Genomic DNA, 14,484 nt, shown 5'->3' with positions numbered 1-14,484 from the left:
CGGATGGGGATCGTAATAATCGTCGATCCACGTGGCTAAACCGGCAGGTTGATCAATGTTGTAGATCACAGATGGGATACTCCCTTTGAATGTTTACTGTCTTCCAAAAGCCCCAAACCCACGTTGTCCGATAATACGAACCAGAGGACAAGTCGTCTCCCGTAGAGTTCTATGGTGGTGAAATTAATAATCTCTTGAAAAAGTCTGAATGTTCCCAAGGGAATTCGACAGGGAGGTAATGATCTTGGACCAATCTGCAGGAGTACTCGATCAAAGTACTGGCACTCGTTAATCCCAACGACCAGAATAGCAGTGTGAAGAAGAGTGGATCGTGATTTGCAGGGATATGGCCGTCGGCTGATCAAAAGGAAGATTTCAGAGACTGAGGAGATCCAGGTCAGCGAATGTTTTCCCAGGTTTGTTCGATTTTCAGGGAGGGAAATTCTCTCCAAAGGTCCGTCAATCCACGTCAGGAAGTGGACGCAAGAAGTGATGCCGACGTCCAGACAAGAACCGCTGCGCCAGCGATACTGCGTCGTGGATGTGCGGATATGGCAGAGATTCACTGTCGGTAATCTTTGGCGACGCTCAGTGGATTGAAGGGGGCAGATTCGTCGATGGTGACTTAGGCAAACGTGGACTATTTCTGGCGACGAGGAAGACTTTTTTTATTCTACGGCGATGAGGATCATTCTTCTGCTACAATCTTCTTCAGAACGCAATCACCATGAACAACCACAGAAATAACTGCCAAATTGAGATAACGAGATCTGGTTTTATAAACAAAGACTTCTCTTCCCCCCTCCACGTCCACTCTTCCCTTTTTATATTGGGGAAGTGATAGTTGTGGAGGGGAAATGGGCCTTTTGGGCCCCTCCTCTTAAGGGAGAGCCTATTGGGCTCCCCTTAAAAGGATTCTTTAGGGGGAGAAGAAGCCCAACATGGATTTCCTCCCCCTAAAGATAACATTTAAACATAATTAAAAATAAAATACGCACGAGGGGAGGTCGGTGCTCACGCAGGAGGGGCCTCCCGATAATCCAAAGACGACAAGAGAACGAGAGAACATAAAAATACACGACGCAAAGCAATAAGACAATGTCGGTTCTCAAGCTTGGTAGCGAAATTTTAGATTCTTCACGTCCGCTCGAGCGTCACGACGTGGCTGGCGACGGATCGGGGCGTGGTTGACTGGATGGTCCTCCATCACTTATTCTCTCCCTCCGCTTTTCATCCATATCCTCTGATCAATAAATAGAGCCTGAATCACTGTGAAATTCATCTTGAACTTGCTTCCTACTTGTGTGGGCTGATCAAGAGGTAGTGAGTTTGAGATCCATGAAGTGTGTTCTTGGTGTCTTGGGTGTGAGGGAAGAAGCATTAGAGAAGAGGGGAGCTTATCAACACTCGTAAATTTCGGTGATCCTTGCTGAACTTAAGGATTTAAGGCAAGCGTCTTCACCTTGCATTCTTTCTTTCCCTACATCATCGTAAGCAAAATTAGATTTACTATCATTCTAGTTCCTTACGTACCCATTATCTTGTCTCTCACTCTACCATCACCCTTTTCACACACTCAATCAATATCGTATCCATCTTGTCCTCTAACTTATTCTTGTAAAACTTCATGTAATTGTACTTTTATTTCCTCATTTCTTTTCTAACTTTAAGCTTGACTTATAAATTTTACAACCTTTTACTTGATATCACTCACTTATTATATCCTTGTCTTTATCTTTTCTTGTATTGTTAATCAATATAGTAAGAAAATTAAATCCTGAGCCATCGTTCCGTGTGAAGACGATCCATACACATCACTAGCTAAATATTACTTAGTAAGTATGGGTAAATATATTTTTGTTGAATAATCTCAATTACCGACGATGAATTAAAACCCTAACTTTGATATTATCATCACTCAATCACCTCTATGTACTTTTTACTATATATAAGCTAATATTTATTTGAATTCCATGGTTCGAGACCCGTAAGCTATGGTAAGAAAATAATCATCCATCCACGAGATGTCCGTGGTGTCTCAGGTCAATGGATCACTTAGAGAAATGTGACATGAATCAATATAATTGATGTGTACGTATCATAATTTATAGGGATTCATACAAATCAATTCAGTGAACTCTTTCTCTAAGGAGTATCCAACATCTATCCTTAGTGTCTCAACACTAATGGCCACATGTCAGCCATACTTATAGTTTAAGTAGGAGAAAATGGCACTATTCTATCTATAGATAATTCAGTGTTCATCTTGATTATCCGTCAATTTAAAATGAGAGAATGAGAGTGAGAGAATGTTAATAATAGATTATGTCAAAATCATGTTATGTTAAAAAAAATCTCCTCGGAGTGGATGCACTAGGAATGGAGGGAATGATAAAGTTGATATTATCTTTAGATCCACATTTTTGCTTCACTAGGATCTTGAAAATTGGTTTTAAATTTGAATTTTGGCCAGATCCAAAAAGGCGGCACTATTTAACTAAGTCATGGGAACATAACATGATTTATTTCTTCGACATCTCCTTTTCCAATTTGACCTCATAATTTATTATTAAATTCATCAAAGCATCTGTAATCAAATGACCTCAATAAGATGTCAAAAACCTACCATTTGACTTCAAGGAAGATGTTAGGGGGTTAGTCTCATAAAACCAATAAATATAGAAAATAATCCAAGTGATAAATTAAGAGGTACTTTCATGATATATAATGTTTCATTAATTCATCACCACATATTATTTGTAGTAGATCATGGATACATATTTTCAGCGCATCAGTAATTTAATTATAAGGTATTATAATATTCATTACATCTTGAGAAAGTAATGTGGATTTTGGTGTGCCTCATGGGCTTCTAACAAGATGTACACGCCCTCTTGTCATCTACAAACCTTTCCCCACAACCCACCGACTATATGGAAATTAGTTAGACTGCTTTGAAAGTTTTCTAACCATGATAATTCAAAAAGTTTCATAAAACTCTTAAATATGTATTATGATCTCATAAAGTACTATTTTTAGTAAATTCATGCAAACATATCCTGAAAATTTTTTAAAAATCCATAAACACATAATTAGTCCTATTAATTTGAAAAGAGATTATGAGTCTATTGAATAAATACATTTTCATAGTACCATATTAAAACATTATGAAACCTATAAATCAGTAGGTTCAAGCATGAATTGTATATCGTATTTAAATATAAATGTTAATAAATGATGTGGAAGTGCATGAAACAAATTCATGTTATCTCCTTCCGAGGTTAATATTTTTATTTTATTACTATTGGACTTGCTAGTTCTTGTAAAAAAGCTCCAATAGGAGAGACAAAATAATTGCATTTTATCTAAAAACTAAGAGACAAGAGAGTTAAATGTTACTTGTACTACAAATTATAATACTTACATACAATTTCAATTATTATACTAAGTATAAACTACTGGGTTCTATGCCTTGGTTCAATCATGAAAACATGGTATCCATGGATGAGAAAGCGTGTAAACATGGTTTCCATCATATGTACCTTATGAGGAACTTGTTCCACCGTTGACTTCCTCTTTTTGATATTATTCCGAAGCCTTTCATGTTCTCGACCACTAGAATTATCCACACAATCAAGTTGCTCTTGGATCTCCACCTCATCTTCTTCAACTCTCATTGTAAATCTTGAATATCTTCTCACCATGAAGATACTCTCCTTGGATGAGTGGAGAAGAGAACATAGTGGAGAAAGGAGGGCTCTCAATTCTGACTAGCCTGGGTGCTTGAAATGTGTGCCCCTTCCCTATTTATATTTTAATCATTTTTTTCAGAAAAAAACTCATAAAGTAAAATATATTCATCAATGCCCCTCTGATATTATGTGTGTGACCCCCTAGGCCAATGTATCATTCTAGTTAATAATTTTAGTCGCCCAATAAAAATTGTCCCTGAGTCTCACTACTTCATTAGGCTAGCCAGTACTAGGGTGAGTACCCAAAAAATATTTTTTACATGTTAAAAAATAGATATCAAATTATGGTCTTTAAAGTATTGGTCTAGAGGTTCACGCGCAAATAGTTTATTGTAGGACAAAAGATATACTTTTATGGCTTTCATGAAATTATCCCAAATTATAAATAGTAAAATACCTTAAAAACATACCCATAAAAGAGTTCCTCATGCACGCATCTTTTTTCTCCTTTCTCTCCTTATACCTTTTTCCTCTTTTTCTGATGTGATTTGAATGGCAAGACCATGACGGGGCATCAAGAGGAAGAGGAAAATATTTGACGTGCCAACAGTTATGTGCATATGACTAGAGATATGAGACTTTTATGGCTTGGCAGGACTCTCTTGAGGAGCCAAGAAATCATTGGTTCGATGTGCAAAGGTAATTTGATCACCATGTTTCAGTTTGTTTAACGACCCGTAATGATTTAATTTGGACTAATGTTGTAAGAATCATATTTGTGTCATTTCAATCTCAGCCTTATAAACCAACAATAATTATACAACAATAATTATCCATTCTATTGATTCCTTTAAATGTAATTTTCTGACTCACCCATCTTCACTGCTAAATCGAATGCTCTTTTGTTGATATTGTGCACACTCAGCTCAGTCATTGTTCCATTGATAACAGTCACACATCTTATGCATTTTCACTTCTGTTATCGTGTACATACTGCTTTTCTGTTTGTGCCTCCATGCTCAACATCCATGTGCAATGGTTGCTCAGAATTTCCATGTGACTATTGAGAGACAATCACACTTGTTGAGTACATGTGTGACTTCCACTGCTGCTACATGTAGTTTCCTTATGCAATGGTAAAATGTAATTTTTGTGTCCCCCCTTAATTGCCTGTATTGCCTCACACTTTCTACTTCTATGGCGCTACCACCTCTCTTGTCATGCATCTTTTCTTGTTACCATTTTAACCATCATTACAACTGATGTTACTACCATGACCATTATGGTCTCACTACTCTTTACTTCTATAGTTCTCTTTAACAATGGATAGCTTTCTGAAAAAAAAATTCCTTTAGTCCATTTTGTTTCAATTATGCATTTCAGATGTATTTTCAGGAGACTGAATCTATAATTTTGAGTATAAATCAATGAAGCATTCTTTAAAATTAAATTACAACTCACATCATATTATTCATGATTTTTGGTTGTTGTCAGTATTATGAGACAAACCTTACTGAACTTCCTTGAAGTCAAGTGTCTAAAACTCACACATTTTCTTGAAGTTCACTTGAGTGGAGGTATTAAGATGGATCTAATGAGTAATATTTATTCAAATAGAGAAAAGGAGAAACCCAGATCACAAACTAGACTAGATGAGTAGGCAAAAACCTCAAGCCATATTGAGTATAATTTAGAGTTTATGACTCAGTCAAATGAGCTAAATAGTGATGTGGAGCATACTTCCTACATCTTAGTCGAGTGAAGGCATAGATATGAGGACCATACCAAGCCATATTGGACCTCCAGTCCATGGTCACCAAATCATAAAGGATATGGAGCCTTCAAGGAGCCTAGGAAATATCTTTTCATTTTCTCTCTACTCTTAATTTTATGTTTTTCTCCTAATGGTTAGAATTATGAAAAAACATTTCTTTAGTCCATCTTTTTCTTAAATTGCATTGGACTACTATTTTCAGTAGGCTGAAAATAGGATTTTAGAGGACAAACATCGTTTAACTTGGAGTGGCATAAAAATGAGATTTCTCTTAATTATCTTGAAATCTCCACCCCATTATCAATGTAAAAAAATGGCATTGCCAAGTTTTTTAAAAGTCAGGCTCATGCACGCCACTATGCTATTGATGGTGCAACTCTAGCCATAACCTGCACAGCCATCACCTGCCATGCTGCCCATAAACACAGTCATCATCCAGCCATAGCCACTATGCCACTCCACCCATCCAGTTTCCATGCAGCAACCATGTAGGCTGCCATCCCTTTTTTGTTTTGTGCTGAGTCAACCATTCCGATTGCTTCATCCGCCAGTCTACCTAAGGATGCTACCTAGATGCATTCCTAGGTTATATTTTTTTCTTATATATTTAAATATAACTATTTAATTTTTAATATTATATTTTTAAACTCACCACGATTTTACCTATTAATATTTAAAAAATTAAGTAGTATTAAATCTAAAACCTAAACTCCCATTTTCTAACCCTCTTCAAACAATTTTCTGAAGTCAATACATTGGCTCCATGTAGATTTGAGCCCTGCTCACACTGATAAAGAAATATAAATATTATCACAAGAACTTTAATACATAAAAAAATTATTTATCCCCTTAAATTCAGTTCATCAATCTCTCAATGTTACTGTTGTTGCTGCACCTATCATTGCTTTTGCCACTACTATCACCATGCCCATTTTTGTTACTGATATTGGAGTGCAAGTTACTTATGCCACTGCCTCTTCTCTTAAAGATCTCACTATTTCTTCCAAATGCACCTTCCCAGCCACTGAAGTGCTTATTTTCTTGCATGTTTATTCAGCCATTAAAGTTGCATAATGTTGCTGATGCACCTCATCTAGCACATGTCACTGTTTTCACTATAACAAACCATGTTGCTACTATTTCTGCTGCATCATTCATCATGCTTTCTTTACTTCTGATCCCGCCATTTTTTCTATTTCTAAAGTGTCAGTCTTTCTGCCCCATCTTGTGCAAACATTTCTGTCAAACTGATGTCGATTCCATCCCGACCGCCATCATATGCCGTCAAAGTGCTATCCAAGGTCTGGTTTTCACACTTTTATCTTAAACTCAGTATAAATTAGTAAATATTAGGAAAAATAAAGTATCGCTTTTATTTTAAACTATTCAAGAATCTAATTAGAATTAATTGGATGAGTAATATATAAATAATTTAAACCCATTATGTAAACATAAAATCTACTTGTCTCTATTAGTTTAACTACATGAGAACCTTAGATCCCTATGTATTTCAACCTTAATTTTTATATACCCCATAATTCCTATCACAAACCCCAGCTTTACCATCTGTCCCCTTACCCTCCCCACCTAAGGTTGGGTTCGGCTAGTAATCTTTTCAAGTCTGACTAACATCATACCATTAGAAATTAGGAATTGATCAAATCAATCAATGAGGAAGCTCCTCAATCATTTGATACTATTTGATTATTTCTAGATTAACTGAATCATCGGGTCACTAATTTCATTTTCTTTTATTCAAGCCCATTAGCTATTCAGACATTACATTAATCTCACTATATCTGAATAAAAACACAGATTTTATTTTACAATTGTGGAATTTTATTTTTTAGATAAGAGTATTAATTATCTATATTTTAAAATGATGAAATACATTTGAGGAATTCAAGGTGTTAATTGACCACTTCAATTAGGGATGAGAAATTTGTCATTCAGTGGCAAACGAACACTATTCATCCCCAAGCGAACAGGCAGAAATATATATTTGTGTTAATCTTCGATTTGTTGGCATTGATTTGAGAATTAACCGCTGTTTGCCTTTATCTACAGGAAGAAGAACTCACTATCTTCCTTCAATCTGAAGTTGCATATCGTAGACTACATAAGGAAATTATCTTCTGCTAACATTGTCATGGTAAGATCATGTTAAATGAATGTTGAATTTGTGATGTTGCATTTTTTCTATCTGTGAGGAGTCCCATCCCCTGATTTTGCCTTCAAACTCTGTGAATTCTGGGCATTTTCTTGCCAGTCGAACAATCATGCATGGATAGAGAGACAATTTCATAGGTTGTATGCATGATGTATATTTTTTCAGATTAGAGTTGGAGTCGTCACAAGACACTCTAAATTTTTTTTGAACCACAGAGTAGTGTGCAGTAATAATGTATTAAAAAGTTAATAGAAGATCAACAGTCCATGGACGAAAAATCAAAGAAGAGATTTAGGAAGATGATTCATCTATAGCAATTATAGCGTCCCAATCTCAAAAAAAAGGAACAATCAGGATGAGTTGCTGGATCTCAATCATTGTTTACATTTCTCATAATTTTTAAAGAGGATTAGGGTTTTATGACATTCTTATGTATTATGATACTTCCTTTGTACTACAAATATAATTTTCAATACAGGACCATTGCAAGAGAGTAAAGAACATTATTCTGTTGGACTCGAAGGGGAAATGAGTGGCTGCCAAATATTAAACAAACTACTGGCTGACTAATTCTGATAAGTTAGCCTTTGATTAGTCTGTATTATCCAAAACTCAGAAAACATATGTATGAAACGAAGGTGAGATAACCCCCCAGACGCAAGGGCGAAGCCTCATGCCCCAAGACTTGCTAGCTCATTTTATTTTATTTATAATTTTAACTTTTATAATTTATTTTAATCATAATTATAACTATGAGAAAAATGGATGCTGGTCAGAATGAGGAACACACCTTTTTTGCATCATGGTTCATGTTAGCAAGCAGTTTGTTCAGTTGCAAACCATTCATGAACATTGTTAGTCTTATATTTTTCACATTCGTGTTTGTGTTTCTATTGTCTGTTCCCGGACCAGTGTTTGTCGTGCTTGTGTTCATGTTCGTCCGTGTTCATGTTCGCTCGCAAACCAAACATTTTTTCCTATCCCTAACTTTCACTGATATTTTGTAAAATCTAGCATAATTCATACGACAAATTCAAACAGTTAATTATTAAATGATAATATTCATTATATTATAAAAAATATATATCGAATACAATATTATATCTACGATAGAGAATAATTTAAATTGGGTGATGTAAATAGAAGGCAGTCTCACTCGATGAGTTGTGATACTATATTTATTCTGTTTGTGATTTCTAAAACAAATATCAGATATCAAAACGAAAAACATTAGTATTAAAAAGCAATAGATAGATTAACGATCTATTGATCCTCTCCATCGAATGAAAACCGATCGATCATAATCGGATCTATAAATTCACAGATCAGGGATACGCAGAGACCAACTAGTGATAAACTCGTTTAAATATGAACGGAGAAAATATTTTCCTAATTCAATTCTTTCACAGAGGTTTCCTCGGATTTGGTAAAAACTGTAGAAAAGGAAATAAAGATAATAGAGAATATTAGTTTTCTACCGAAATGATTAATTAACAAAATCAACCACCTCTTACATGATCCTAAAATAGATGATTCCAGAGAAGCAGTCATGAAGCAGAAAGATTATATTGATTATGGAGGAGTTACCGTCCCAGCTGGGAAATATCACTCCACTTCAGCCAAGTAATCGTCGATTTCTGCAGGTGTCAGGACTCTGTAAAACGAAGAACATTAAAAAAGAGAGCTAATCTAAACCTTTAAAAGGAAAAGTACAAGGACTTGCTCACATTTATTTAAAAAACAGAAAAATACATTTGTAAGAGGAAGATATGAGAATAGGAGAATTATAAAACCTGAATTTTTTGTCTGCGCCGATGATACCGATTTCGATGTTCTTCGAAGATATTTGACCTTCGAAACTGGAAACGGCATGAAGACAAGCTTACGGTATCCAGAATAAGAAAACACATATAATTAAGACGTCAGAGAAGAAAATACCCTTCTTTAAGAGTCAAAATGGCTGTGTGGACAGCATCATCAAGCTCCATGTCATCGGTGTACCTGAATTAATTACACAATTTTAACACGACCACAATCCCAAAGTTAAAATTAGAAAACTTTGGACGACGGATAACATTCACTAAAAGGCATGCACATTAATGAACCATCCAACTCAATATGCCCTTAATGAAAATATAAACATCGGAAATGTCCGCCGTAAGAAAGCAGCTCAAGGATAATGAAAATTTCACCATGAAATATTATTATATAATGTAAAAAATACCTCTTCTCGAGAAATGTCTTGGCATTAGAGACATTCTTGCCCATGGCTGAAGCCTTCCATGAGAAATACGACCCGGAAGGGTCAACCTACATCGGGTGGGGAAAAGTGTTAAGTTTCAATGCCTGATGACCTCCAGTGACATAATCGCAGTAAATTATGGTTAATACCGAAGTTTGTGGATAAATTATCAGGAAATTATCAGGCGACTGTGGGATACCTGGTACAGTTGTGGCCCATTGTCATCATATCCAGCAACGAGAAGAGAAACTCCGAACGGTCTCACACCTCTAGCAGAAAATAAAAGCATTCAGTTATCAGCCGCGGATGTCTTCAAAATGACAAGGAAAAGCAGTTATTTTGACGGTAGAGACCCCATAATAAGTGATTATTAGCATTCACTGATACAAATTCAAAAACAAAAACGAAGTCTAGAAACAAGCGTACCCCGACTGTGTGAATTCCTGCATGACAGTAGCAGTTTCCCTTACAAGCTGCGTCACTGGAATTTGTTCCTAGATTAAATACAGTGAAATATCAAGTAAGTTCCACGATAGAAGATAATAAAGCAAAAGAACAGACGTCAAATGCTTCCGCGTACTCGTTTATTCTCATAAGGAAGATACTCATATCGGTAATAAACTTGATCAGTGTAGGAACATGGAAAGGAACAGTTATCGGATTATAAAGAGAACATTTATTTGTCCCTTGAAGAATTCTTGTTAAAAGGAAATAAAGAAAACAACATAGGTTCCCCAAGGAAATAAGAGTTCTTCCCTGACAACATATCTCATTCATATTACTAAAGAACAATTTATCTTTTTTCCAGTCCTGGCCACTTTCTCGTTGCCTCTGTTCTGTGTTCTTTTCTCTATCTCAGACTTATGTTAGTGGGAATATGATACGCTCCTGAATGTCTTAGAAGGTGAGATAACGTATCTATAAAAATTGCTCCCAGAAGTTACCCAAATTTCAGCAAACTTGGATCAATGTATTCAAGGAGTTATTGAGAAAGAATAAGCTGCAGTAGAGAAACCAATACGACTGACCGTATTGGTCAGTCATCCACTGGAAAGGAGGATCTCCCTTTGCCAGCCAAGCCGGAGTTGGAGAATCTCCAGAAGCTACACTACAAGAAAGTCTGCTGCGATTCCTCCTCACGCCCAGCTTGACCCCCCTCCTTATTTTATAATGTTGACCTTCGTCTTGTTAGTTGTCTCGGGCTCATTTCTTCCGCTGCACATATGTGGAAGAGTCGTACCAGAGTAATAACTTGAATGAAGAGTGCACAGGACCACTCCATTGTACGCTGGTATTTAAAGCATTCATGGCAGGAAACATGATTCTGCAAGATTTCATTCCATCCATTGTCTAAAACCACATATCATCCTCTGTCGACACCTAACTAGATCTTAGGTGGACCAGGAGTTCTTATAAAGACTCTTCACATTTATTGGACACAAGGTTTAAATAGAATTCTGACAAAAAATATCTTTGATGAAAAATACATCGAATGACTTTTTTGAGGATAAAAGAAATTTAATCGACAACCAAATTGACTCTGAGCTTCGGAAAAGCAATTAAAAGAAAGTAGCAAATACTGAACACAGGCTGCGAACAAAGTTCAGTTTCTGAATAGTAATAGATACAACAAGCAGAAACCCAATAAATTCTAAGCGACATTATACAGCAAAATGGTAAGAATGAGTTTGATAGAAACGCTGATATGATCCAGCAGCGAGTATATGTACGGAGCAAGGCCCGACCAGGCCCGTTACAAAAGCACAGGCCCAGACCACAACGACTCCTACTTAAAAGCCCCACTCAAGGCAGCTTGTTGCAGGAAATCACACAGTAAGCTTTGTCCCTTCTCTCGTCATCTCTTCCCTCTCATCTTGGTCGTGACTTCTCCCTCTCTCAGCTCGCAGTCAACGTCCTCACTTCCACTGCCAAGCCCACAGTTGCTCTCCTGCAACCTCGCTAATTCCCCTCGTCATTCCCGTTTCCTTCCTCTCTACCCAGAAACTTTTTCTCCCCCTCATATCCCCCTCCTCTCTTTCTAGTGTTGAAGCAATATTGGAACCCCAGAACCTTTTCTCGTGGAAATTGGAAGTACATTTTCGATCATCGATCCATCCCCAATGTGGGAATGTATCAGAACCAATAATAGAAGTGAATGAAAATCAGAAAATAGAAAAGCTCAAAGAGAACGATCTACAAATAAATTTGATAAGTATTGAAAATTCCTATTAAGCAAAAAGTACAGGGCATCGTATAAAGATTGGAATTACATCAGCTAGTATCGTTTACTTTGCAGGTCCCACAGGTTACAGAGGGACACAAAGAAAATGCCATTCGACAGAATCATGAACTAAAAATGAATTCATAAATCAAATGAGACCCGAGTTGCGATACACACTTTGTATAACCTGTAATACTGTTGTGCCTGCTTTCGGCTTTTCCTCACTAATACCCGAAAGTCTGGTCCCATCCCACTGCAAAATGTTGACGAAGCATGCTTAACTAAAAACAGTGATAAAAATTTGACTTCCTTGTTTACTTCATTCTACTTGACATGAGTGTTAAAAAACAAAAGAATTTACAGGTGCTGAAACACTAGAACATACGTATTGCCACTCAAAATCAGGCAAAACTATGGTGCACAAGAGTGTATCTTAGCACCAAATATTAAATTAATGATGAAAAAGTACACATTGACACTGCATTAAGAATTACATGTCTAAGAATTTCATGCCGCAAATAAGGACTATTTGTTACATTTTTTTAGAAAAAGGCTATCAGTTACAACTGGATACAATTCATACCACACAAGAGTAGTATGTTCACATATTGACGATGATTACTAAAAGTCCTCAACCCTAACTTTAGAAATTAGTGCAGATCGCAAAAATAATGTGGAATACACTGTGATCTCGTATTGAGCTGGAGATAAGAAAAAGAACCTGTAAACTACTCCAATATTTGACGTCATCAGTTGAATCTTTTGCACCTGCATTCCCAACCATTGAACACTATTAAAAGAGGTCATAGTGAAATAAAACTTTAAAATGAAAATAGAAGTCAAATAAGAGGATAAATAGCTAATTATGGTCAGGTAAATAATGAGCTATTTGGGAGAAAGATTATGTAAACTGCGGTCAGATAATATAAGCAATTGGCATGTTGAAGTAAGTTTATATTGCAGAAATACGCTAGTCGTGTAATGAAATGAGCATGGAACAATTTGCTTGAAAGGAAAATTCAGGAATACACTTACAGATCCTTCATCAACTAGAATTGATGGCAGCTTCTTCTCGGTGGCAATGACAACACCATTAGAAGCTGAAAAAACAGTCAATTGAGTTTAGTGTCTACAAATTAAGAAAAACAAATTAAATTAGTCATCTGCACGCTTAATAGAAAATCAATGCGAAAAACATCGGTTAATAGCAAAAGTAGACCTAAAAGAGATAGAAAATATGAAAACTTAATAGCAAAAGTAGTATGAATTAAGATCGTCCCATCAAACTCCCTAACGTGCAACAGTAATTTGAGGGGAAAATCCCTCCGGAAAATTTTAATATATTTGGTTTCTGGCAGAATTAAAGAACGGGTGCCGTTGAGCGGCTAAAGACGAATGGCAAGATAAACGTATCATTTGGGAACAAATTAAGGCACATGCATTCACTGCTGATTGAAATTAGCATCAGATTCTCATCGCATCCATTGATTCACTCCGGTGGCATCATATTATTTGATGAACAAAAAGAACCGAAACATCTCCCAGAAGAACGACGATGCCGAAGGAGTGCTCTTAAGAGGAGAGAAGAGTAACGAGCACCGTAAAAACAAAAAATGAACTTAAACAAGAACTACCTTTGATACCGAGAGATGTCTGGCCGGATCCAACAGCCATAAGTGCGTACTCAATCTGGACCAACTTCCCGGAGGGGCTGTGCGAAAGAGACCAACAAAAAAATGCTTCAGAATCGGCACAATTACAAGAACATTGCAACGACGAAGAAACATCAAACCGCACCTGAACGTGGTGAGAGAAAACGAATACTGGCTGTCGCCCATGCTGTGAGATTGATCGAAGAACCAGATTGAGCTTGAACCTCGTTACGAGAATCGAATCAACCGTGACGAAACCCTCTCAATCTCTCCAGCCCAAGCTGGAGTTTGAACTTTGTTACGAGAAGACTTGGGAAGAGGGCAAGCAGTTATATTAAATATCACTCAATAAACAGTTTCGTTTTTTTAATCGCACTTTACGTTTAATGAATAATCCGCATCAATTTTAATTTATAATTTGAAACATTTTATTTCGTCCGAAAATACAGCCGATGACGATGACGTTGATGATTACAACATCATCGCCGTCATCAGCCTTTATCAGTAAAGTTTTTAGTTCAATTTTCGTCAACCTCCGCGTCAGCGTCAACGTCAACGTTGTTGGCTCAACTTGAAGTTGTGCTTGGACAGACGTTTTGAGGATGCTACTAACAGTGCCAGGCTACGTCGGCCGGATGACGATGACGCCAACGTCAACAGTAATTTAGCTAAACTCTAATTAAAAGTTGTTCGTCAGCTGTAATTGGTGCTGGCTGTAGGGATTGGCCATCTG

General features: G+C 36.6%; 1 protein-coding gene across 1 annotated transcript; it reads right to left on the bottom strand.

Moving 5' to 3' along the window:
* Positions 1 to 9,102: 9,102 nt before the first annotated feature.
* On the bottom strand, positions 9,103 to 14,073 carry LOC144712230 (proteasome subunit alpha type-2-A). The gene is made up of 11 exons (XM_078586445.1): positions 13,897 to 14,073; positions 13,734 to 13,810; positions 13,135 to 13,199; positions 12,821 to 12,867; positions 12,277 to 12,352; positions 10,305 to 10,372; positions 10,078 to 10,147; positions 9,861 to 9,946; positions 9,575 to 9,637; positions 9,430 to 9,495; positions 9,103 to 9,290 (listed from the first exon to the last, which is right to left on the bottom strand). Exons 1-11 carry the CDS (start codon positions 13,935 to 13,937, stop codon positions 9,242 to 9,244), a joined length of 708 nt encoding a protein of 235 aa, XP_078442571.1. The 5' UTR covers positions 13,938 to 14,073; the 3' UTR covers positions 9,103 to 9,241.
* Between the last annotated feature and the right edge of the window lie 411 nt (positions 14,074 to 14,484).

This window comes from Wolffia australiana, chromosome 14 (assembly GCF_029677425.1).
Source record: "Wolffia australiana isolate 7733 chromosome 14, ASM2967742v1".
In the NCBI taxonomy this organism is placed as follows: domain Eukaryota; kingdom Viridiplantae; phylum Streptophyta; class Magnoliopsida; order Alismatales; family Araceae; genus Wolffia; species Wolffia australiana.
This window is presented reverse-complemented; position numbering and strand designations above follow the sequence as displayed.